Raw genomic sequence first — 26,006 nt, 5'->3', positions numbered from 1 at the left:
CCCAACCCTCAAGTGGCCTTCGAGCGTGAGAAGTTCAGGGAGCTTGAAGGAATTTCTCAAGAACCGAAGAGCCGAGGGGGACAACAAAGCAACTCCCTACCTCCCATCAGCTCCTCTTCCTTTATAGGGGAAACGGGCTGAAGGTCTGAACGAAGGTGGCAGCTAGCCAGACACAAACCTGGCCTTCTACCGTACGGGTCCCGGCCCCCGCGCCTCTGCCCCGCCCTCTCCAAGGGGGAGGAGCGACCGCTACAATGGATCCCCGGGCGGGCTTTGTGCTCGCCTGGAATCCAGCGGTTGCCGCCCCGCCGAGCCCCCAGTCCCCACAGGGCGCGCGTTTTCGGGCCGCCCACCACCCGGATCGCAGCCGCAGCCGCAGCCGCAGCCGCTGCCCCTGCCCCTGCAGAGCCCAGAGCCGCTCCTTCCCGCTCCGTGGCGGACCGGCCCTGGTCACTTCCCAAAATGCCGGTCGATTTCACCGGGTACTGGAAGATGCTGGCCAACGAGAATTTCGAGGAGTACCTTCGAGCGCTCGGTAAGCGCTGCCCGCGGGCCGCCGCCTGCTGCGCCCGGGCGCCAGAAAGGGCGTCCTGGATCTGCTCCGAGGGCGCCGACGGGCAGCGCGCTGGAAGACGCGGGGTTGTTAGGGCTAATCGACGGGGTAATTCCATTAGGAAAGCTGTGCTTGGCTGCCAGTTTTGTGTTTTGAAAGGATTAACATAAGGGCAGACAACTTTATTGCCAAGGGTAGGGGGAGGCACAGGCCGCGGGAAAGACTGCGCTAAGCGGTGCGAAGCCCTGGGGGCCCCAGCAGAGTTTGGGGCTGGCAGGCTTCTGGGGCCCGCTACCTTGGAAACAGTTCCCTGAGTTTTCCTACCAACTCTTGCCCCTCTCTATCCCCCTGACCTCCGGCAGATGTCAACGTGGCCTTGCGCAAAATCGCCAACTTGCTGAAACCGGACAAAGAGATTCTGCAGGACGGCGACCATATGATCATCCGCACGCTGAGCACTTTCAGGAACTACATCATGGACTTCCAGGTCGGGAAGGAGTTCGAGGAGGACCTGACGGGCATAGATGACCGCAAGTGCATGGTGAGCACTCGCGAGGCCCAGGGTCCTCTGCACAGGGGTCTGACCAAGGGCTGGACTAGTTCACCTGAGAGGGGAGCAAGGGCCCTTGTGTTGCGGGGGCACCCCCAAACTTCCCATTTGCGGCCCCCATGGTAGGCAGTGAAGACTCATCCGGCGGTAATACTAGTTGTGGAGGCTGCCACTTGTTGAGTGAGCGCTGTGGACACTCTTCCAGCCACTGGGTACACATGACCTCACCTAAGTCTCGCGTGATCTTTGAGAGAGGTATGAGTAGGCCCATTTTACAGGTGAAGAAACAGTCGCAAAGAGATGAGGTAACAAGTCCATAGTAGCACAGCTGGGGAAGGGCTGGGCTGGAATTCCAGCAAATCTGTAAGACTCTGTCTCTGGCTGGCTGTGGGATGGTGGGGTTGGGGAGTGTGTGGGGTAGGCAGAGGAAGAAAGGAGGAAAGAACAAGAGCCCTGATGAGGTGTAAACTTCCTATATGACCTAGTGCAAAGTCTAGGAAGCTGAGAGCACCTTGATCTCTGCTGGAAGCCCTCTGGCCCGCCATCCCCTGTCCCCAAAGCTGGGATTTGCCTCCTGGCCATTCCTGTCATCCACTGTCCAAAGCTTCCTTTGAACCTCCTGCAAATACCCATTTAGTAGGTCAGTGCCCCTGCAGCCCAGGCCAGAGGACCAGCAGTGGGGGAAAGTAACAACTTTAGCCTCCCCTCCACCAATGATATCAAGCTGGTGACTGGGGACACACCAGTTAGGGCTGCCACAACAGACTCAGGAAGATCAGCTCCAGGCCTCCATCAACATCAGATTGCTGGGAGGTCAGAGCACTCCCATTCTCCCTTCTATGGTCTTGGGTCCAGAGCTGGCTGAGGCTCAGCCCAGGAGTCACCTTGTTTAATGATGGGGTCCTCACCAGCCCTGGCCTGTTATTTATCAAGAGTCTTTACTGCTGGTCTGCAGTGTGCCCTGCTCTGTGCCAGTCATTTTCTATCACAGCCCAGTGAGGCAGGGATAAGTAACCCCATATTCCATGGCAACTGAAGCTCAGAGGGAGGAAGAGACTTGACGGAACTTGAACCCTAGGCTTTCTGATGTTGACGCCTGCACTCCTACACCAGGCTCCTCTGTTGGTAGCTTTTGCAAAAACCAGTTAGCTGAGGTTTGTCAGAACTGTGGCTGAAGGGATGCCTGTGTCTGGGAATAAGGAGTTCAGCCTGGGTGACTCATCTCCCACCTTGTTTACTCATCTGAAGACAGTCAGGACTGGTATGTGAGTCTGCTGTTTGGAATGATCAGTAGGAGGGGGAGTCAGCAGGGAGTGCCCTTGGAGGGACCACTCTTGGGAGAAAACACTATTGTTGCAGGGAAATGTCAGGTTGTGTGCCTTTAAAAGTGGCAAGGCCTCTTAATCTGCTGGAGAGGCTCACAATGTCACAATGGGAACTGGGAACTGAGACTTTCAGACAAGGTCTGCCTTCCTCATCTCTGCTCCACCCCCCAGCAGCCCCAACTCATTCTTTGGGAATCCACAGAACACATCAAATGGCTCTTCTTTTGGGGTCACCACAATTCTGAATGTGCTGGCTCAAACATGGCTAATTATCTTCACTTTCATTTCTTCCCTCATCCAGTAAGACATGAAACATTCATTGATCACATAATAATACTAGTGAGCACCAAACTCATCCAGTGCTTACTGCAAACCCATCCAGTACCAGGTACTGTTGAAATGTTATATATTAACTCACTCAATGTTCACAACACCCTCTCCAACCCTATTTAAAAAATAAGAAAACCAACACCCTCTCCAACCCTATTTAAAAAATAAGAAAACCGAGGCAAGTTTCTTCTTATGTGACATTGGGGAGGTTCAGTAAGTGGCAGATGCAGGATTTGAGTTAACCACTGCTCTGCACGCACTGCTTTCCTCACATGCTGGTTACTGCACCAGGCACTGTCCAATAGAGCAAGTCACAGTCCCTCATATCCAAGAATTCACATTCTTTGTCACAGAGACAGAAACACAAACAGCAACAACACAGCATGACAAAGGGAAGCCTTGGGTGGGGGATGGGAGATTAACAGCACCCAGGAGAGGGGATCCCAGGCTTTCTGGGGAAGTGACTTTTGTACTTAATTGTAAATAAAAAGAGCAAAGAGCAGTGGGGGTGTGGGATGCAGAGCAGGGGAGGTAGAAGGGAGGATTTTGGATGTAAAAGAAGGGGCAATGGCCACCTTCTTGTCACAACAGAGTCAGGTACCTGGTAGGTGAGCGGACAGTGGAGCCAGCAGCTGACAACTAGTTGAAACTGGGCAAGGACTCAGAGTCACTGTCACTCCTCCAAGACTCAGGGAGGCCCCATCCCAAGTACACGGCCACTGATTCACCTGTGGGACATAGAAGATGGGAGACCTGTAGAAGGTGGGATGACACCACTGCTCCAATCCCCCTGCAGTGCAGACAAGCCCTTCTCAGTGCTACCTGTGGGCTGGTGTGTGGCTTGAATCTCTGGAAAGAGCATGGCAGGATGAATGTAAGATGATAAAATTGTAGCAACTTTGGGGCCTGACACTGTGAATGGAGGGGAGCCGCCCCAACATGTTCAGCACCCACCACCCTAGAGCAAAGGCCCAGGAAAGTTTGTTCCCAGCACATCACAGGAGTCTCATTCTCACTTGGGATCATTCATTCATCTGTTTTTTTCATTCTTCTCTGGGCACCCCATGGTGCTTTGGGAGCTGTCTTTGGAGCCCCTTTGTTACTGATTCCTGCCCTCATGGAGTGCAGTGTAGGGGGGTGTCTGATCAAAGCATCCGCAGCACTGTAGTGGACAGTGTGCTGATGGGGAGCAGAGAAGCACTCCCTCTGTGGTCTGGAAGGTCAGAGAAGGTTCCTACAGGAAGTGGAGATTGAGATATGGCTTGAAGGAGAGACAGGAAGTAGTTAAGCAAACAGAAAGAGGCCAAGAGGAAGGCCAAGGCCAAGAGAACAACATTTGGTAAATGTTATTTCAGAGCTGTCCCACACTAGGCCCTGGGCTTGGCCCCAGGGTTGCGGTAGCAGCAAGTCTCCTGGAGGCCCAAGCCAGTGGAGGGGACAAATGCATATTCAGGGCGTTATAGCCCAGCTTGTGATAGGAGCTCAGCAGGCAGAGGAGCACAGAGCTGGAGGAGGGAGCAGTGGTCAGGGAAGGTCCTAGAGGGGTAACAGCTGGGGGAGGACTTGAAGGACCAGTAAGAATTAGAGCAGATGTGAAGAAGGGGATAAGAGCCTTCCAGACAGAGGGAACCACGTGCACAGAGGTCAGAGAAGCCTGGTTGGGAGGGGATTTCTGAGGTGAGAAAGGTGCAGACTGCAAAGGCTTCAGCATGGCAGGTGTGTAAGGCATGGCGAGGGCAGAGGAGAGCCAGGAGACCTGATAGGGAGCCTAGATGTACCCCTAACAGGTCTCCAGGAGTCCTTGCTAGGACAGGCATGGCCAGGCTGACATTCCTCCCCAAAGGGCCAGAGGCTTGCTGGCTCAGAGGTCTCTGGTCCTGCCTCTTTTCCACTGGAACTTTATCTGTATTCTAGAACAACAGCCAGAGGATGAAATCCATCCTAGAGTTGTGTTTGGTTTGGCCTGAACAATGTTTGAAAAACTTCAGTCAGTTGCCACGGATTGCCAAAGATTATAAGATTTAATGGAATATCCATATTTCTAGCTGTTCTTACAAAAAATAAAGATAAAATAAAAATCAAGAGAGCTAAAAGCACTGGGTATCCTTTTATGCCTGCATGTTGTGCTCCCTGGATACTGCTTCCTCCCCATTCTTCAGGTAGCAGTCCTCAAGTCAAGGACCAAGTGGCCATTTGTCACTGTTTGCACTGTGTGTTCTTTAAATCTGTGGGTCCCAAAGCAGAGACACCAGCAGCATCTTAGAAATACAAGTTTTCTGGCCACACCCCTGGACTACTGAATCAGAAACTCTGGGAGTCAGGCCAGCAGTCAGTCTCATGAAGCCCTCCAGGTGGTTCTCACACAAACAGAGATTGAGAACCTCTGTTTTGGAGTACAGAAAACCTCTGTGTGCTTGGTTGTGTCTCTGCAAAAAGTGGAAAAACTATAAAATTAGGTATAGTGGGCCATGGGCCCCTGGCTGGTTTGGTCCATTGCCTGTTCCCTAACAACACTGCCATACACTCCCAGAATCACCTGAAATGGCTCTGGGGCCTCTCCCCTGGCTGAGGGATGGAGGGATTCAGATCTGTGTTAGTCTGAATCCCACAGCTCACATTTCCAGTCTGGTCTATTCAGATTTTGTATGTGTATGAACCACAAACAGCAGGGGCTATCATTTTGATGGAAATGCAGAAAGGATGGGCTTGGCTGAACAGAGATAGGTTTTCTCTATTTCTTCCGACATGCCTTTGTCCATTAAAATATGGTGTCAGGCCCAAGAAGAAGCCAGTATCATTTGTTGACTATAACACATGTGGGACTTGGCAGGGTGCAGTCCTAGGAAAGGAAAGTTCTCTTCAACTTAGAATGGTGTTCCCTATCCCTGGGCAAGGGAGTCCCTCAGGACGGTTCTTGATCTTTGTCTCCACGCCTTCTGGCATAGCCTTCTGGCATACAGCTGTGGTGGGAGAGGGGCCTGGGCTGGGAATCACAGCCGTGAGCCTGACTCTGTGTGGTGGTGGCAGAAGGGCCATTTGTCATTCCGCTGTGGACCCCGGGTCACTTTTCCCTGGAGGAGGCAGCTTTGTTCACCCAGGAACCTGGCACCTCCTCCCCTGGCTGAGGCCTCGCCTTCAGGACCAGCGCTGAACTCAGGATGACCCCTCCTCAGGGCCTGCCTCCCACTTCTACCCTCTGCCCCACCGTCTCTTTCTTTGTTTTGTTTTTAAAAGAAAAAATTCAAATGGCACAAGAAAGTGTGGGCTGAAAAGGACAGGACCCCTTCCCCTACTTGGCCCTGTTCCCACTCCCCAGAGGCTGCTACTGTTTCTGATGGATCTGCCTACAAATCTTCCTCAAACACGTAAGATATGTCTCTGGATTGTTCAATTGATAGATATATCTATCTAAAGCTGAAAAGAAAGAAGAAACAAAAAGAGGGAGGGAGGTGAGGGAAGGGAAAGAATCCATTCTCTGCGTATGTGTTTTTCACTCAATGATATTTCTCAGGCATTTTTCCATATCAGCAGTTACGGATTTTCTGAATTCTTTTTCTAACTATGTTTCCTTCCCTTCTGCTCCTGACTTCCTTACTTCCATCCATCCATCCATCCGTTTATCTGATTATATATGGTAATACATAAACTCCCCTGTTAACACTTTTGTTTAAACTCTTGCCAGCTTTCTGTTCCTGTTCTTGACCCATTAAAGAGAATTTTTTTAGTTCTTATTTTAAAAACACAATGCCACTGGCGAAATTAACTCCCTAGGCTGCCGGGCTGAGAATGCAGTTGAACTTGGGAGCTCTGATAGCTGCCCCTGCCCAGATCAGACACCCAGCGTTCAGCTGGGTCCTTTCCAGGATAGAAACACAGCATCTCTTTCATGTCTTAGCTAAAGTTCTCCGACCTTTGAAATCAGTGTCAGCAGCATGCTTTTGAGGATTACAAAAAGAAGAATTAAAGCAACCCAAAGAAAATTCACAAAGTAGCTTTCAAAAATCACACTGGTTTGTTAGACTTAGGTTTTTATTAGGCAGGAACAAAGGGAAATAACATGTACTAAATCTTTACTAAGTGCCTTGCCTGCGCCAAGTGCTTTTAGTACGCTTTTAGTATGCTTTCTGCTTTGGTCCCCACAACAATATTATTCTATAAGTATCATTATGCTCATTTCACAGATGAGAATCTGAGGCTGAGAGAGATGAAGTACCTTTTCAGCCCAGGGTCCCCCAGCTGGCAGGTGGCAGAGGAAGGATTCTAACAAATCTGCTTATAAAACTCCCTACCATATGGTCTGCCACAGAGCCTTGCTGAGGACCAGCACCCTACTTCCTTATCGCAAGCCTCAGCATAATCCAGAGGTAAGCGGTACACTTTGGACAAGGTAAAGGATGAGTAGAAGGAACCCTCATGTCAGAGTCAGAACGTCTGGTTTTGAATTCTCTGTTACCTCATCACCGAGTAACCTTCTTAAATGATTAGACACATCGCCTCTGTTTTTACATCTGCAAAACAGGCATCATGATTGTTGCTCAGCCTATCTTACAAGGAAAATTCTGAGGACTGGAGAGATACTACAGGGGGCAGGACCTTGTGAAAACACGGTGCAGCGTGCAGAACGGGGCCAGGGCCCATGATACCGCAGAGCAGTGTTTTTCAACCGTTGTTTTATCTCACAGCCCACTTGAACTTATAGATAAACTTCCACAGCACATTTAAATTATGTTGATTTTTTTTTTAAAGAGTAAAGAAAAGGAATATATTCACTGTGCTTTGAACTTCTTTCAAAAATAATTGATGATGGTTAAAAATTGAGGCATGTATAAGGTCCTCCCCCAGCTTACTGGTGTGCTGAGGCCAAAGTGTAATCTTTTACGAGGGTCAGCTATTTGTTTTTCTGACCGACATTGCTCCCTGGCCCCCTATCCAGAGAAGCACAGTGAGGATTACCCCTAACTGCCTTGCAGGGCCTGGCAGGGCAGCAAGTCACTGTACAGTGTCTCTTCTGGGATGAGCCCCTTCTGCCAGCGTCATCAAAGTATCCCATGGCCTGTCACTTGATTGTGCACAGAACCCAAATTAGGCCAATCATACCCTCCCCTGGAATTTAATTTAGGGACTCTGAGAAAGAGAAGTAAGTTCTAATTCCTTAAAGGTTGATAAACTGGTATGATGTAATCTTGGAGCTTTCTGAGGCCAGTCCCCCTCCCTCCCTTCTGTGGCTCCACGAAAAATCTAATAGAAGGAAAATATAAGTTGAGAAGAGAGAGAGAGAAAGAGAGATGCAAATGCAAGGTTGAAAGGTTACTGGAGTTCCTGACATCAACATCATCCCTAGACTTTCCAGGTACTTGAGCCAATGCATTCCCCTTCTTTCCCCTTAAGCTATTTGAGCTGGCTTCCTGTCACTTGTATCCAGAAACATCCTAAGATATTCAGACCTCAGAGATTATGGGTTAAGACCCCATAAGCAGTTGGAGCAATAGTTCTCAGCTTGAGCATACCCCACCCCCCAGAGTTTCTGATTCTGAAGATATAGGGTGGGGCTGGAGAACTTGTTTTAGAGAACTCACAAGTTCCCAGATGCTGTTGCTGTTATTGGTTCAAGGACCGTGCTCCTGATAAGTACCAAGAAAGAAAAACAAGGAAATGGGCTGGCCCATGCTGAGGTTCCTGTGATGTTCCCACTATGAATCAGTGTAATAAGTCTGTGCTGGGGTAAAATGTGCTCAGTTCTGGGGGATGAATGACAGGAGAGAGCCCTGTCCCAGGTGCAGATGGGAAGGACAGAAGACAGCCTGTGGATGCCAATTTTGCAGCAGTCCACAATGGTTTGCTGCTGAGGGTCCAAGTAAGTGACAATGATAGTCTGCACAGCTGGACAGTTGTGGGGTGTGACAGAGCAATTATAAGAAGCTTTGGCTTTGAGATGGACCTGGATTCAAATCCTTCCAGCTGTGTTTCCTTGGCAAAAGTACTTTGTCCCTCTGAGCCTCAGTGTCTTTATTTACAAATAGATATTAGAGATAGGTGAAACCATAAGCTCTCTAGTCACCCAGAAGATGTCCACTACTGACCACTACCAAGGGCCCCTATGTTGGAAGAGAAGAGGGGGTGAAGGAGTTTACCCCTTTCTCTGGACAGCTCTCCACCCTCTGCGAGTAGTCCTCTGGAAACTAGTCCCTGCAGCTCCTTTGCAGACACTTAGGCTCAGGGATTTACTTGTATTTTTGACTTGGGGTTGACTGAAAACTACCCTAAAAGCAAGGACTGTGTCTGATTTACAGTAGCACTCTCCCTGGGAACCATTTGGTAGCTATTTCTGTTGTATGAATTGAGCTGTGCCAGAATGCATACAAGCACACCTTACACATGCACTGTCCCTTGTCCTCCAAAGAGGAACCTAGGTGTATGTCATGCTATCTCAAATGCCACCATTAGAGTGCATTTGTTCTGGTTAAATATCCAATGACTTATCTAGGTGTTTCCTCTAATACGCAAACGCCATACAGTGCTAGCTAGCTTCCTTTAATACAAGAATATTAATGAGTCCTCCCTTGCCTCCCTCCCTTCTTCATTTCTTCCTCCTCCCCTCCCTTCCTTTTGCCTCCTCATTTTCTTCCCTCTTCCTTTTCTGACTTGAGGGTCCCAGAACAGCAGAAGAGTACTCTGGGGGAAGAACTGCACGAACAAGATGGGTATGAAGGTAGGGACAGCAAAGACCCCAGGCTCCAAACCCCACCTTTGCTGCCTTTACAATGAACTGGCCCTGCACCAAGAAGATGAAAAGAAAAAGAAAAATCTCTAGCAGTGTTCAGTGAGTCAGAAAATCATCTTACTCTGTGACCCAGGTATCCCACTTAATGAGATTATATTCTAGGAAAACTAGTCCATTTGTATAAGGATGTATGTCATTCTGAGAATAATCCTCAGCAACCCACAGAAGTGTACCCACTGGCTGAAGGCCTACTGGAGGCAGCCCCTACCCTCCTGCTCTGTGTGTACTGAGTGTCCCATCAAGCGTGGACGGGAGGTGCTGCTCTCCTACTGGACAGACAGGGAACCAGGTCATACTGCTGGTTAACAACAAACTTCGAATTTGACTTCGGATATCTCTGATTCCTGACTTTGTATGGTTTATGGAACAGGATGTCCATAAATACCTGCTTCTATTCCTAAATACCAAATAACTGCAGGTTGTTAGAAAGATTGTGGCTTTTTAATTCCATAGACCACTACATAGCCATGTAAATAATCACTATGAAAATAAATGAAAAGTGTTTATGGATAATCAACCAACAAGCTGCTTAGATTCTACTTTTTAACATCTCTCCTTTTCCCCATCCCCACTGCTCTGAATAGCTCTTGCCTGTAATAATAATATCAATTAACATTTCTTGTGCTTACCATGTGCCAAACTCAGCACTTTCCATGGGCTATTTCATTTCATTACTGCGGTATCTTCACGTTGATCTCCCTTCTTCCATGCTCAACAATTCAGCCCATCCTTAACATTATAAAAAGAGAAGCTGATTATGCTACTCCCCCTGTCCCCCCGGGTTCAAAACTCCCAGGAGTTCCCAGGGCTGACAGGTAAAGACCAGATGGCACTTCGGCTCTTAGGTCATGCCCTGCCCAACTCTTCAGCCCATTCCCACCCTCACCTCTATTCTTGGCCCCATCCCTCAGAGTCAGTGGCTTTACTCGCCATCCTCCTGGCATCCTCTCTCTGCTTACTTCCCTGGGGTATCTCTTTCCCTCTTCCCCAGGAAGATAATTACCCATTGGTCAAGACCCAGCCGAGGCCGAACTGCTCCACTAATCCCATCCTGATGCCCCATCCCACCGCCATTCCCTCCTTTTACTTCCTGGCCCCCGTCTGCAGTTGTGAGTCTAGTTGATGTGTTTAAGAGTCTGGAGAGCAAGGGCCATACCTGCATATCTCTGGTCCCTAGTACAATGGGCTCCAGTATATTTACTGAATGAATGTTAAATGAAAATAGCAGAACCCCATATATATCATGTAAATGGTCGTCATTGGCCATATCACTGCAAGATCCTCTTGCTATTTAATGATGCACATAGCTAAAGTTTTTTGGGTATTTCCCATGTGCCAGGAATTCCTCTGATCATTTTCCATTCATTCATTCTTTTAATCACAATAATTCTATGATGACGCTGATGAAATTTTTCTTATACCATATATGAAGAAAATGGAATGCAGAACAGTGATACAACTTGTTTGAGGTCAGGTAGTTGGTAGAGCTAGGATTTGAAATAAGCAGTCCAACTCCAGACTGTTACCAGAAAGAGATGGAGTACTTGTTATTTTAAGGAGTCAGAGCTCTGGATTAATTTCTCTGTGAGGCTTTTGAAATCGAAGATGAGTATCCCCTGATGAGGCAGCGATGTGGAATGCAGTCATCCGTTGCAGGATTGCATCCTATTTTCCCAACAGTGGAGGTCACATTGGCTGAGCGCCCCAGCTTCAAGGGCCAGAGACTGCTGTTCCTGACTCTACAGCCCAACTCCCTCTGATCCAGGAGCTTTGCAGTCTGAGTTGTAGCTGGTTCAGCTTTGAAGCCAGATCAACCAGATCTGCCAGACCATCATCCTGGGAAACTCATCTCTGCTCTCCTTACAAACTGGGATAGGCCCTCTGGGCCTTTACTTATCTGTGAATGGGGGATAATTACAAAGCAGGGCAAACCTACTTGATGGGGAGGACTAGCTGAATGGTGTAAGGAAAAACCTGACGTGCAACTGTTCCATCAGGGTGAGCTTTTATTATTAATCCTCGCATCCCATGAACTGTGGCCTCCAAAAGACAAATTCTGAGTGTGGTCACACATGTGAAGGGACACCTGGACATCCAGGGAAGAGCTAGCAGGGTTAGGAGAGCAGAGAGTGGCCTGAGAAGGACCTGGCCTCTCCACACCCACAGAGAACAGACTGGGCAAGGCCCGGAGCAGCCAGAGACTGCTTTTCACTGCATATTTTAGATGTCCTGCACTGAGATGGGCCCTTGGACTTACTTGCTTCATTTCGTCCTGATGGCTATGCTCTGTGGTCCCATTTTGCAGATGAGGAAGTGGGAGCTCAGAGAGATGGGGAATATTATTCAGGGTCTCCCAGTGAGAAAGAGGTGGGGCTGGACTAGAGCTCAGACCTGCCTCTATCCAGGATTGTCACTGGGTCCCTCCTTAGTGCCCAGCTTGGGCAAGTGAGCCTCTGGCCCGTGGGAACCAGACCCAGGCCCACAGCCTGCCAGGTGCTATTCAACAGCTGCAGTAGCCATAGCAGTTAAGATGTTCCTGTAGGGAACAGTGGGCCAGCAGGGGCTCAGAGTTGGGCAGAAGGGAGTTTAAACCGTGTCTCATACTCTATCTAGTTGTGTGGCTCTGGGTATAGTGCTTAGCACTCCGACCCTCCGACACTCAAGGCCAAATCACTCAAATGGGTAACTCATTCCTATAAGGCTAATCTATGGAAGAATAAACAGCCACATTGCTTGGGATATTGTATCTTAAAATTTTTTAAAAGGGGGTAAAGGGGGTGTTCATTGCCTGAAAAATTACAAGAATACTACTGGAATGTTTTTTGCCATTCCTTGATTCAAGAAATGGCAATGCACATTTTCCTTGCCACAGATTCTAAGCTGAGGGCTGGTATCCTGCAGTGAATAAAAGCATCCCAGACCCCAAGGAGCTTTCAAAAGATCTTGACCTGCTCACTCTCCCTTGGTTACCAAGCTAGCACCTCTTACCTTCTGGGAACTGTTTACTTTTGTTTTCCTTGAAAGATTAAAAAAAAAAAAAAAATAGAGCCAGAGGCTCCTGTGGAAGAGATAAGGCCTCAGTGAACCTCTCTGGCAGGACATGCCTTCCCTTATTCTACATTCTCCCCTGCCTCCCCTGCCTCTCTCTTCCCGCCCCCCTGATCGCTGCTGGTGGAACTGATAACAGATTGATTCCTTGCACTGAACCCTGGTAGCAGAGCCAGCCCTGCCTGCAGATAAGCAAGAATCTGGAGCCAAAGCACAAAGATAGGAAGTGAGGAAGACGACAGGCTGGGAAGCAGTCAGTTCTGGCATTGGAAGTATGGGGCCAATCTGCATGAAGAGGGTCAACCAGGAGAGTCCAGCTGGACGAAGACCATTTGGAAGCCTCCCCCACACAGCCCTTGCTGCTCCTGACTTTCCTGCAGTTCTCTTTAACTGGAATTCCCTTGTTCTTGTTCCTCTCTCCACTTTTTAACCCAGCTCTCGTGGTGCTTTCTGGCATCAGTTCCAGAATTACCTGTAACCTTACCTCCTCCAGGAAGCCTTTCCTGATGGGCCTCTGTCCCAGCTCAGAAGCTGGTAGGGCACCTTCCCACTTCCAGAGCCTCCAGCACCCCTGTCTGCCAGAACTTAGTGTTCTGCTAGAATTCTCCGTCTTCCTTTTTTGTCTAGTAGTCTGTGAGCCCTTGAAAGTGAGGTCCTTGCCTTACCTCCCTCTCTTCAGCACCCACAGCAGGAGATGTGGAAACCACAACTGCTGAATGCCATTCCTTTGCAACCATGCTGCAAAATCCTACTGCTCATTCAAGAGTCAGCTTAGATGAGGAAGCTGCTGAGCACAGTAGCTAAGAGCACAGGCTCCAGAGCCAAGTCTCATCGCCCCACTTCATGGCAGGGTGACCTTCAGGCCTCAGTCTCCACATCTGTAAAATGAGGAGACATATACTTGCTCCAGGAGGTTGTAAAGAATCAACACTTTGCATAACACCATGCCCTATTCATGAGCCCATAACATATATCCTAGAGTACTAGATATATGTTGTTATCTAGTGCCATCAGCCATCCCAGCACAGAGCACAGGGGTGCACTGCTAGTTTTCACATCTGCCTTCTCTCCAGGCTGAATTGCCCCATGGCATAATTTGGGCCCAGTCCAGCCTCAAGCTCACCCTATGTACTGGACCCCTGAAATGAATGAGTCATTCAGTGCCACAGAGCCCTGGGACCTTCTCAAAATCCATTTCCCACCTACCTATCCAGAACCTTGACCTCCACGGGGCCTTAATTACTCCAAATATTTAAACCAATTCTAAAAAACTAAATATGTCAAAATTATTAGTTTTAACATCTTCTCATTTAGAATTGCATTCTTTCATGCCCACAAAGGTCTTGTTGTAGCTTTACTGGTTCGAATTAGTTGATTTTAACAGTTTTTATATCTCTAATTACTCATTCATATTTTAAGGCCTTATTAATTTAGCTTTAATCTGTGTTGAGAGTGAAACTGGCGTTTCCTCTTGAATGTGCTGCATTTAGGTAATGCCAGCCTCCTCCTCACTCCCAAAGAATGGACCAGAGAAGAGGAGCCACTGCCCACCCGCTCACCCAGCCTGGCCTTGGGAGAAGTTCATAGACTTCTGGGTTCAAGTGACAGCTCAACCCTTACCCCTAGGTGACTGGCTAGTTACTTAGGAGAGCCTAATGTTCATCAGCTCTAAAGCTTGAAGATTAAGTGAAACATTGTGGAGAGCCCCTGGCACAGCACCCCAGCCCTTGGCAGGTTCTCTGTTACCTTCCCTGACCTTCCCTCCCAATCGCTCATTTAACACAAGCACCAGACACTGCAAACCTTCTATTTGCCCCAGGAACACACATAACCTTAAGAGGAGAGGTACACTCTAAAAGAAAACTCCAGGGAAAAAAAGGCCAATTTTCATCTTTTAGCAATTCACATTATGTATAAAAAGTATCTACTTACTACCTGTTTTTTAAATTTTACCCCCAAATCTAAGAAGCATGTGTTTGGGGGTTAGACCTGGGTCAGTCGTGGCTCTGGCCTTTGCAAGTAGTATCACTATGGACAAAGTCTCACCTCTTACAGCTTGGCCCTGGAACTACAGAGCCAGCAGGATTAAGTCCCACCCCTCCAGAGGTGGGTCCATTAAGGGACTGCTAAGGCCCCGGTAGATGAAAGTGAGTGTTGTGGGGCATGTGGGAGCTTTAACGAATGTCACAAGTTTCCTAACAGCCAAGTTGAGTCCTACCATTTACAGGTCATGTTAGGTCTCTGCCAAGACGTGGTTCCACTTAGGGGGAGTTGTATGTCACTCCCAGTACCAGTCACCTGAGCAGGGCAAGCAGCCTCACAACATCACTGAGACATGCTCACTCAGGCTGCCCGTAGGAGCTGGGCTTTCTGTGTCATTGAGCCCATACAGCCGTGTCACCTGGGGTTTCTAAGTGGTCAGAGGAGATAGATAATGGCTTTTGAAGTGACAGTCCCTTGTCATTGTGGTGTAAAGTTGTCTTCATTCATCTGTTGACACATGTCTCTCTGGGAAAACTGCTGACAAAGCCAAAGTGATGTGAGTTATTATTAGTTTTTAATAGAAAAGTTAAACTGGCTTCACTTTACAAGCAGCTTCCCTGGGCTGTAACCTATTTGCAGATTTTCAGGTAGGCTATGGGGTGAGGATTACTGGTGAGAAGGTGAGTTGCAGATGGCCCTTCCTTCCCCTTGTTTTGGATTTGTCTGAACTTCATTTCTAAGGTAGGGTCCCAGAGCCCATGGAGGGGGTGGCAGCAGCACTGCCCAGCCCCTTTGGTTTGTAACCATGGCCACCTCACCCCCACAGGTGTTTGTCTTCCCTGTGAGAGACTTGAGAAGCACCAGGAACATGCACCTTCCTGAAATTTCCGCCTTTAGATCCCGATTAATTATATTAATTTAGGGAACCGGATTGAATGACCTCTTAAAGACCCTTTCAGATATGGCATTCAGGTAAGGCTGAATCCTTGTCCCAGACTGCTCGCTGCCCCTGATGTAGCAAAGGTGACTGGCTGCTGACTTCAGAGGGAGGTCATGGAATACGGACTTGAGTCCTGAGGAAGGTTGTTACCAAAAGTTATATTTTACGTCACAAGAAAATGAGTTACCATGGCTTGTTACCCATTCCCCTTCCAGCATTACTCATTTCCTTGTTCTTCCCATTTACTTTAAGTGACTGCCCTTCTCTCACCCCACCCTCACCCCTTTTTTCTGTTCTATAACAAATCTGATCCTCTGGGAAATGGCTGGCTTGTTCCCTCTAGATCAGTGATTTTCAGCCGGTGTGCCATGGCACACTGGTGTGTTATGAGAGGATCTTAGGTGTGCCGCAAAAATTTTTAAAGATCATTAATTAAATTATTTTCTAAAGAAGTTCAAGACACAGTAAATATAGTCTTCTTTTTTTACTCTTTTTTTGATCAATATAATTTATGTGTGCTGTGGAAGTTTAAGTTCAAGTGTGCCATGAGATTAAAAAAAAAAAGTGAAAAATACAGCTCTAGATAAACAGCTTAAAAAAGAAAAATCCAATCCTACCAAAATCGAACCTGGGGTACTGAGTGGGAGAACTGCATCACATTGCCAACCATCCCAGCTATCAGTGGAGAGTCTCCAAGTAGATATGCTGCTTAAATAAAGACTATTAAAATTTAGGAGGAGCAGGTGTGGCAGTGCTCAGCGGGCAGCCTCTGAAAGCCCTCCTTTTACATCCAAGTCTCCTGGAATGAGAAAGAGCTTCCAAGAAATTTAGCCAACATGACAGCAAGTGCTTCGCTGCTTCAAACGTCTCCAATTCTTTGAAAAAAAAAAAATAAAGACTTTAGTTACTGTTCATCATCTTTAACAAGCAAACCCCATCGTCATCTAAGCTCTGGGCATCATAGTTACCATTACCTAGTGTCTCCTATGTGCCAGCACCATGCATGTTCTGAATAATCTCTCAAATTCACAGAACAACCTGGGAAAGTTAAGTGTTTTATCTAATGCCATGTAACAAACCACCTCAAAATGTAATAACAGCAACTGTATGTTCTCATGATGATGGGGTTAACTGGGTAGCTCTTCAGCTCCTCCTGGCTGTGCTCAGCTGGATGCCTCAGCCCCTGGCCAGCGGCCTCCCCTCTCATCCCCAGGGCTTCTCCATGGGGCCTCTCTCTTCAGCAGATTAGCTGGCCGGTCCTAAAGCATGGCTGCTAGGTTTCAGAAGGGAAGGGTTCCAAGAGGACAAGCCCACAGCTTACAAGTACTTATGAAGGCCCTGGTTACATCATGCTTGCTAATGTCCCACTGGCCAAAGCAAGTCACATAGCCAAGCCAAGCCAATGTGGGGAGGAACTTCACAAGGGTATGGATATCACATGATCCATCAGGGGCTGCCAGTGGAATATCTACCACAGTTATCATTTAGCGCTCTTTTGCAGCTGAGGGCACTGAGGCTCAGAGAGGTCAATCTAGTTACCCAGTATTGTCCTACATAGCCAGGAACAGAGGACTCAGCTCTCACTGATGCCAAGGAACATGTCCTCTGCTGCCAATACTGGATCAAACTGAGTGGCACAGGCAGCAAAGACAGGCGTGAAAACATGATCCAGGCCACAGTCTGAGTTTCTCAGTCTGGCACTGTGGCCTGTCTACCCGCCACACCCTACAGCCTCATTGCCCCCTTAATTCCAGGATAGGCTTCTACAGCACTGGCTTGTTATCTCTTTCTCAGCCCCCCAACATAAGTCCTTATTCACTCTGCCCCAAACGCCTCTCCCACTTTTTAAAACCCCTTTGAGAATCAGGAGTCCCCATTGGCTACCCCAGCCCCCGTGCTTTCCTGATCCCAGGACCTACCACCTCTGGCTGTGACAGCCCGGCTGCTTCTCTGTCTGAACTTCTCTGTGGGGATCTCTTTACAAGAAAGAGCATTAAGACCCCCCTTCTGACTCCCAGCACCCACACCCTGCAGTGGTTGGACTGAACTGGAGTATGTTCCAGGAGACTGCTCAGGGTCTTTAAACAATGCCCATGATTTTTTCTGCAGCCCCTAAAGCAGTGGTTCTCAGCCTGTGGGTCGTGACCCACAGGAACTGTATTAAAGGCTTGCTACATTAGGAAGGTTGAGAACCACTGCTCTAAAGACTTGAGCAGGCACCTGGCGGATGTCCTGTTTTGGGTTGGGAAATAAGTGGGCACCAAGTCATGTGAAACCCATATTCCAGCCCAAATTATTCCTCTCATTAACTAGGTGTAAGTCATATAACCTCTCTGAGCTCAGCCACTCATCTCCATCCAATATAATCAAGAATAATCTCTGGTCTGTCCCATTCACGCAGGTTCATAGTGAACAAAAGTTTGGAGTTAAAAAAGTGCTTCCTTGGAAGCTGATGTAGTATTCACGTGATAGGGATCTTTCCCTTTAAGAGATCTGATTTGTAGGGCTCTAAGAAAGGCTTCTCTGCGCTCAAATAGGCTTCTACTCCAGCCCCTGCGCTTCCCTGACCCCAGGACCTACCATGTCGGGCTGTGATCTACCACCATGCCTAAAATTCTGCCATCAGTCTTTAGTCTGGGCTAAAGAATGATTATTTATATCCCTATAGCCTCGTTAAGAGATAACAAGTGATCTCCACCAAAGAGAGGCACAGTGGCACAGGAGCAAACGCCTGCTTTACCATTACAAACATCTCTTCATGTTCATTCTCTGACACTGGTGTTGGAAGGTAAACATGTTTGTGGGTCATTACGAAAATTTTGAGATAGACTCTGTTATGGTCCATTATTCCATTTCAGAGAAACATAGTAAACAGCGTCCTTTCTGATTTACCTGTGCAAGTTTCAACTTGCTTGGCTTATCCGTGTTGCTGGGAAGGCCTCATTTGTTTCCACCTGTGTAGATTTTACATTTCTTAATTTTTGTGTAGCTCAAAACTTTCATAATGACTTACACCTGAGCTTTCTGGCAATCAAGTTGGCAATACTTATCAAAAGTGTTAAAGGTATGCAGACTCCTTGATGCAACAATTCCTCCTTTGGAAATTTATTATAAGGAAACAACGTCAAGAAAGAAAGTCATATTTATAATAGTACAAAATTATAAACAACTTTAATATACAAGAATAGGTAGTCAGGTAAGTAATATGCATGTGTAATGAAATACTATCAGGGCCAGCTTCAGGGGCCTGTGACCCTCAGTCCCTCAGGGCCCCACATCTAGAAGGGCCCTCATTTGGTTTAATGCTGTCAGTGTCTTAAAATTCTTAACCATTTTGAACAAGGGATTTCTCATTTTCATTTTGCACTGTGGCCTACAAATTATGCAACCATTTTCTGAATATTATATAACAATTAAAATAATGCTATAGAGAATATTTATTGAAATGAAAAATTGCTTCCATTAAATGAAGAAATGAGGATACACAACCATAAATAATGCAATCCTAATTTTATAAAAACAGAAGGATAGATAGAAGACTGGATGGAAATATACATTGTAACATATACAATGTCAGAACATTTATCTCTGAAGAAGCAATATTGCATGTATTCTTTTTATTACTATTTTCCTCTTGGAACATTTTTCTATTTTCCAGTACACATTGTGGGGCTATGCTCACTGACTAATGTTTCCAGACTAATGTTCTCTTGTGCCTCTGACTGAATCAGGAATCCCTCATGTGCAAGGTAGACTACTGGATAAACACAGGAAGAGAAGATCAGCTGATGGGGAAACCAGGTGTTCTGACTCACTCCTTGATGTGGAGGACTGATTTTTTCTTTTCTTTCTTTTCTTTTTTTTTGTTTTTTAAGACACTTTTGTCCTTCTCTGTAGAGTGCTACAACACCAAAGCTCACAGCAACCTCCAACTCTTGGGATCAAGGGATTCTGTTATCCCAGCTGCTCGGGAGGCTGGGACTACAGACACCCACCACAACACCCAGCTATTTTTAGAGACGAGGTCTCGCTCTGGCTTAGGTTGCTCTCGAACCTGTGAGCTCAGGCAATCCACCCACCTCGGCCTCCCAAGAGGACTGATTTCTTGGTCCCACTTCCCTTTACAGGCCTGGCATGAATGAAGCACAAATGCAGCGAATGGGCATCTTGTCTTATTTATGGCATGACACCATTAGCAGTCAGGCCATGACATGTCTTACCAGACATCAACCACGGTATGTTCTGACGTAAAGGTGGGGCCTTCTCTCTGGCTTAGAGCTAGACATATGCCCCGAGTGAATCTCTGGTCCAGTGTGCGGGATCTATCCCCCTCTCCAACTTCTCTTGTGCCCCATGTCCCTCTGGAACAGGGTCCAGGGACAAAGGTCAGAATTACTCCTCTGAAAAGCCAGGGAACACACCTGGCTCCACTCCCTGTGCCACTGTGCTGGAGGCTTCATCCCAACAGCAGAGAGCGCTAGTGACCAGCAAGCCCAAATGGGAGGTCTTGGGGGTTATTTCCCAGATTTCTCCTCTCCCAAGTCCTTACCAGGCCATTGATAACTGTCCTGACTCTCAGCTGAGAATGGCAGGGAACACGAGAATCCTAACTAAACCCTGGCTCTCCAAAGCCCAGGCCTCTGAGAACACAGGGGTGCAGAGAAGGAATGGATTTGCTCAGAGCTGCACAGTGAACAAGGAACAGAGTTCTGACCACTACAGTGGGAGGCAGGCTCATAACATGGACAAGCCCCCTACGGAAAACTATTCAAGAGGAGGTGGCGGCCGCAAACATGAGCGGTGTCCACTGTGCCTTCTGTGTGCACCGCTCCAGGACACAGGTCCCAATCTAGACACAGCGCTAGTCTGGGGACACAGGACTGCCTTGCTTCTGAATTCTGATACTAAGCACTGTGTTCTGGGTGGGCCCTTTCTGTTTCAACAAGACTAAAATCTCCAAGGCCCTGGGCTGGGCCTCCACCTCCTTGCCTATTTTCCCTTCAGCTGCCTCACACCTGGTTAGGGCACACTGTGCTCAGGGCAGGTGTTAGTGCTCAGAGGTAAGGAGGTGTCTCAGCTCATCTGTGCTCCGCAGAGCCCAGGCAAGGCAGTAGGACCTTCCCCTTCCTTCTGCCAGATCAGTCCTGAGCACACCTGCTGCTGTGCCTTCACCCCATCATGGCCCACTGAGAACTCCCTCCCTCAGCACCTCCTTTTCTCCCCTTCAGCTCCCTCCTCCTCCTCAGAGCCCCGCTATGGTGCCTCCTCTTCCTGAGCCGCCCTTCCCTGGACTCTCAGCTGGGCTCCCATAGCCTCTGGCTTGTAACTCTGATGACACTGGGCACTTAAAGAATCATTGTAGTGCAGCTGGGGGCTGGGTGCCGCAGAGCCCCGCAGATCTGTGTTCTGACCTGGCTCTTCCACCTGGGTGAGCACGGCAAGTCCTTTAACCTGACCTGTGAAGGAAGATGCTCACGCCTGCTCCAAATGGACAGTCAAGTGAGGATTTAGAGACAGCACAGGCAGTGTGGAGAGCAGGCAGAAAGCAAATGGTTGATATTTGCACTTATAGGGGTTATTTATATCTAAGGCATTCTCCCCAAGAGATGAAGAGCACTTGAGGGCAGAGATGGGGCCTTTTAGATATCCCAGGAGCCAGCAAAAGTTGAAACAATAAATAAATGGATGAAATGTCCGGGAATGGGGAGGATACTCTGAGAAGTCTTTCCCTCACCAACAAGATATAGGAAGAGCCTGTACCCTGCTCACACCCAGCTGGATGTGCTAGGCCCTTAGAAGCCTCTCCCCTGCCATCCCCTGCCCAGCCCCATTCTCAGCTCTTGCAATGACAGTCCCACCCTGATGACTTTCCATCCTAATTATCCCTTTAAACAAAATTTATAAAGGTTTTCATAAATTTTAAAACCAATATACATGGTTTAATAAACGCATGTGGTGGACAGGGAGTTTTAGCTGCAAACTTTCTGTAATGAAATTGACATGAGTTCATGCTGGATCATCACAGTTGGGAGCAGCCCCCTCTCCCCAGCCTCCAGGGGCTGCCTGCTTGCTCAGGACCAACAACTGTGCTTCTTGCTTGGCAGACCACAGTGAGCTGGGACGGGGACAAGCTCCAGTGTGTGCAGAAGGGCGAGAAGGAGGGACGCGGCTGGACCCAATGGATTGAGGGTGATGAGCTGCACCTGGTAGGTTTCTGGGCTGGGCCAGACGCGGCCCTGAGAGGCCATCCCCACTGTTAAGGTCCCAGGACCTGCAGAACATGCTTGAGTGACTTCAAAAAACGAGCAAGGTGTTTTCAAGGTTTAGGCTGACCCAATGGTCTAATCTGGGGGATGAGGGGAGGAGGTACATCTACTGAGCATCAGTAATGAGCTAAGTAAGCTCTTTGCATTCCATTTCTCTTTCCATTCTCTCAAAATAGGAATGTGGTTCCTATTTCAGAGATGAGGATGTGGGAACTTGAAAAAGTTAGATTACACATCCGAACTGCATATCCTGAAAAGGCAAAACCAACATTTGCTCCCAAATGATGTATATACCCACCATACCAAATTGTACAGGCCAGAGCTGAGAATACTCTAAGCTCCTCTAAGCCATAATCTCACTCTAGATATGGGGACAGGGCTTGGGGTGTGGGAAGGGAGGCCCAGGGGTCCTATTGGTCAGCTGTGAGCCACATCTCCCAACCAGCTCTGTCTATAGGGTACTGCAGACCCTCTTCTCCACTGTTCAGTTTAGCCAGCTTTCTAAAGAACTGGCTGATTAAACCAACTCTTGAAGGATTTTCAAAGTTCCTGTCCCTAACTACACTGAGCCCCGTGTGTGACTTTGCTCTAGCCGATGACCAGCATCTGCTTTTGTTTCAGGAGATGAGAGTGCAGGGTGTTGTCTGCAAGCAAGTATTCAAGAAGGTACACTGAGGCCCAGGCAGACTGCTGGTCTCCAGGAATGAGTGTTGTGGGTATGTGGGCCAGGATTCCCCACTCTTTGCATAGCATGAGGCAGAGATGTTCAGCCACCCCCAGGCATCTGTTAGTAGAGTCTGCCTTCTGGCTTTGTTTCTTTTCCTTTGCTTAAAACAAAGCCCCGTCAATAAAGTGATCTGTGTTCAAGGTATCTGTTTGGGGGAAATTTCACATCTCACTGTGCTCACTTTTCTGCCAGGGCTTCTGAAGCCAACTTCTCTGATGCTACTCAGGAGCGGAAAAGAGAAATTCAGCCACACATCTGCAGATTCTGTCCCATGGCTGCACCTGTGCATGTTTTTCTCCAGGGGTACAGGTTTGAATTGGGGGGTGGTTGTGGCTTGACCTTCAATCATCTACGTATTAAGTACAAAGTACCTACCAGTTTATATGTCTGATTGGGACTATGTCACAGAAGCAGAAGAAGATACATTTCACCTTGGGAACCCAGAACCTAGTTGAGATCTGAACAGCAGAGAATGGGTTCATAATTGTACTGTACACAAGGGAGATGCTCCATAATTATTTGCAAATTAAATGGAATTAGACAGGACTTTAAGCCCAAAGCTAGAATAAGATAAACTTTAATCAAAGGTAATTACCTACTGGATTTGATTTCACAGTTGTCACAAACACATGGTTTACCACCCAAAGAATAACACCACCCATCAATGGGCTGATGTAAAGCCTTTCTTTTCACTGTTGTAGATGAGAACTAACTTGCAAATCCGCCTAGAAGAAAGAGCAGCCTCATGTTCACAGAAGTGGAGATGATTGCTGGCTATGCCTTTGCACAGGGAAGCACAGGAAAACCAAAGTGGGGATGACAAGGAGGGAGGTCCTGCATAGGGAAAACAACTGAAAAGGGGGAGATTCACAGTGAGGACCCCTTGGTCAACCTGAAAATGCCTGGGCTGCGCTGTACTTCATAAACAGAGCACTGAGTTAGGAGTCAGATGAGCTAAGTAGAAAGCCCAGCTTCACCCTTTATGGGACACAGGACACCCCTCTGCATTTTGCTTCTCAAGCCAGAAAACCACAATAATAACCCATGTCTCCTCCAGCACAGATGGGATGTAAAGCTTGTAATACACATAAACCTTAATAGACTGTGAAGCACTAGACCAGGGTTCTCAGACCTGACTAAATGTTAGATCACCTGGGAAGCTTTCAAAATACCCTATACAGAGGCCAGTCCCCAGAACCAGTTCCATCTGAACGTCTCAAAATACCAGACATTAGTAGTTTTAAATCTCCCTGAATGATTCTAACATGCAACTGTTGCCCTAGACCAGTGATTCTCAATTGGGCATCACTCAGAGCTTCTCACATCTCCAGCCCCAGGACATTAGGCAATGTCTGGAGACATATTTGACTTCACAACTTGCATGCTGGGCACTACTGACATCTATTGGTTAGAGGCCAGAGAAGCTGCTGAACATCCTGTTAAATACAGAACACTTCCCCACAACAAAGACTATCTGGCCCCAAAAGTCAATAGTCACAAGGTTGAGAAACCCTGTCTTACGCACCAAAAGGAATGTTTTGTTTGTTTGCTTATTATGAAGATCATTTCCCTAGCCTAAACCATGGAAATGAAAAACTCAGAATTACCTAAGATCCTGGAGACCCTTGCACCTTTGTGGCCCTGGTCCCTGTCCCTGAGTTTAGAAAACTCAAAGGAAAAAAATTGTATAAAGACCATTCATTCATCACACAAATATTTAAAGAAGGCCATCGTGTAACAGCATTAATCTAACAGGCTTGAAATCATGTGATGTAAATATATTAATAAGTTCTCACTTAGAGTACATTGTGAAATATTGAGAACTTCAGTTCAAAAAATGTCAAAAACTCCATACTTTCCAATTTGGCAGACCCAGGGAATTGTGAAATATGGTAACTTGTTTTGGGCATCCCACAGTGTTTGGAACACCACAAGTTCCCATTCCATGCCAGGTATTGAGACCCCCATCAGACCTCTACCCAGAATACATAAATGCCTTACTTGATATAGATTCAAAGTTACAGCCCCGTTAGCATGAGTATACATGGAAGGAGGAATTGAGCCCTTTCCTTCAGGAGCATCTGGTCCCAAGGGAAGATTCAACTCCACTGTGATTGAGCAGCTTGATTATTCAGACCAATCTTAGTGGGCAGTGGGAGGTTTCTGAGGACAGTGACATGAACAGCCTCTGAGCAGAATTGATCTTACAGCCATTCTTTCAGAAGTGAAAACAGAAAGAGTGAAATATACCAGTTAGGAATACCAGTTATCATAGGATACTGCAATTTAATTCAAAATTCACATCATATGAGACTGATATTCCCAAAGACATACAAAGTGAGACTAATGTTTCTTATTTTACGTAAATCTACAACCATAGTAACAGGCTTTGGCCTTACTGCTGCTTTTCATTTTTCATTTCTTGTCACTATCCAAAATTTTGCAGAGGGCTTGCTCCTAAATTGGCAGCATCAAGGTGGTTCTTGATGGCATTTTAGCACCTTACCTTCCATCCAAAGCTACTCATGGTAGCTCCATTTTTGGAAAACTGCTGCAAGTGCCACCATTTATCTAACACTTGGGTGCCATTGCTATAGGATATAAAAAAGATTTTCAGTTCTAACAGTTCCCAATAACATAACCAGGCACTAACAAAGGACTCACTCACTGACTTCCCAAAGCATGGCAACAATACCGTGATGTCCACAGGAGGTGACAAAGGATGGAGGTTGTGTATTTATCAGCTCACCTGTTGCAGTAGGCCATGGAAATAAAGTTACCATATTTCACAATTCCCTGGGTCTGCCAAATTGAAAAGTATGGAGTTTTTGACATTTTTTGAACTGAAGTTCCCAATATTTCACAATGTACTCTAAGTGAGAACTTATTAATATATTTACATCACATGATTTCAAGCTTTCAAAAAACAGGACTGCCATGTAAAACAACTCAGGCAGTAAGCACTGAGACCCCCAGGTCTCTCAAATGTCATTCTCTGGGCAGCCTTCAAAACCTTCCCACAAGAAAAGCCTGACAAGGTGAACCCTAAGGACCTCTTTGGAAGCCCTAATTTATAATCTCTGTCTCAATTAACTAGGACACCTCTACTGTTCCTTTCAGTGCAAATTAAACAGCTCGACACTGCACTGCAATAAACTCTGCTTAGCTTTCCCAGCTGTCTCTTACCCACACTGATACTGAGGAGGGCAATCCCCCCTGCCACCTCACCCCACCTACAAATCTGGAGTTCTCAGAACCCTGAAATCCTAGGGGCTTCTCCACCTCCTCAGCCCAGCCCTGCAGCCCACCCTCAGCTGGGGACTTGCAGAGCTGTGTCAACCTTGGTGGTGGTGACCTGCTAATTATAGACATCACAGGACTAGGCTTTCCACTCAGAGACAAAAAAAGGATTTGATTGGCTCTGAGATGGACATTTAACAATAATGACATGCCCCATCCCTGCTCGAATTACCAAAATAAACCCTACCAGTCCTTCAGAGATA

At 47.3% G+C, this 26,006-nt stretch overlaps 1 protein-coding gene across 2 annotated transcripts; it reads left to right on the top strand.

The window, feature by feature from the left end:
- The first annotated feature begins 232 nt into the window (after nucleotides 1–232).
- On the top strand, nucleotides 233–22,643 carry RBP1 (retinol binding protein 1). Of its 2 annotated transcripts, XM_053599447.1 has the most exons (5): nucleotides 255–381; nucleotides 416–535; nucleotides 916–1,094; nucleotides 21,615–21,716; nucleotides 22,398–22,643. In XM_053599447.1, exons 1-5 carry the CDS (start codon nucleotides 255–257, stop codon nucleotides 22,449–22,451), a joined length of 582 nt encoding a protein of 193 aa, XP_053455422.1. In that variant the 3' UTR covers nucleotides 22,452–22,643. The 2 variants fall into 2 exon arrangements, with proteins under 2 accessions (XP_053455421.1, XP_053455422.1); XM_053599446.1 differs by having other exon boundaries at nucleotides 233–535.
- The last annotated feature ends 3,363 nt before the right edge of the window (nucleotides 22,644–26,006 follow it).

The sequence above is a fragment of the Nycticebus coucang genome, chromosome 8 (assembly GCF_027406575.1).
Source record: "Nycticebus coucang isolate mNycCou1 chromosome 8, mNycCou1.pri, whole genome shotgun sequence".
NCBI lineage: Eukaryota > Metazoa > Chordata > Mammalia > Primates > Lorisidae > Nycticebus > Nycticebus coucang.
The sequence above is the reverse complement of the archived record's forward strand: the minus strand, read 5'-3'. Positions and strand labels throughout refer to the sequence as shown.

Coding starts and splice junctions, on each gene's coding strand:
- RBP1 (XM_053599447.1), top strand. CDS start 255: ATGGATCCCCGGGCGGGCTTTGTGCTCGCCTGGAATCCAGCGGTTGCC. Junction 1,095..21,614: donor TAGATGACCGCAAGTGCATG/GTGAGCACTCGC, acceptor CTTGCTTGGCAG/ACCACAGTGAGCTGGGACGG. Junction 21,717..22,397: donor AGGGTGATGAGCTGCACCTG/GTAGGTTTCTGG, acceptor CTTTTGTTTCAG/GAGATGAGAGTGCAGGGTGT.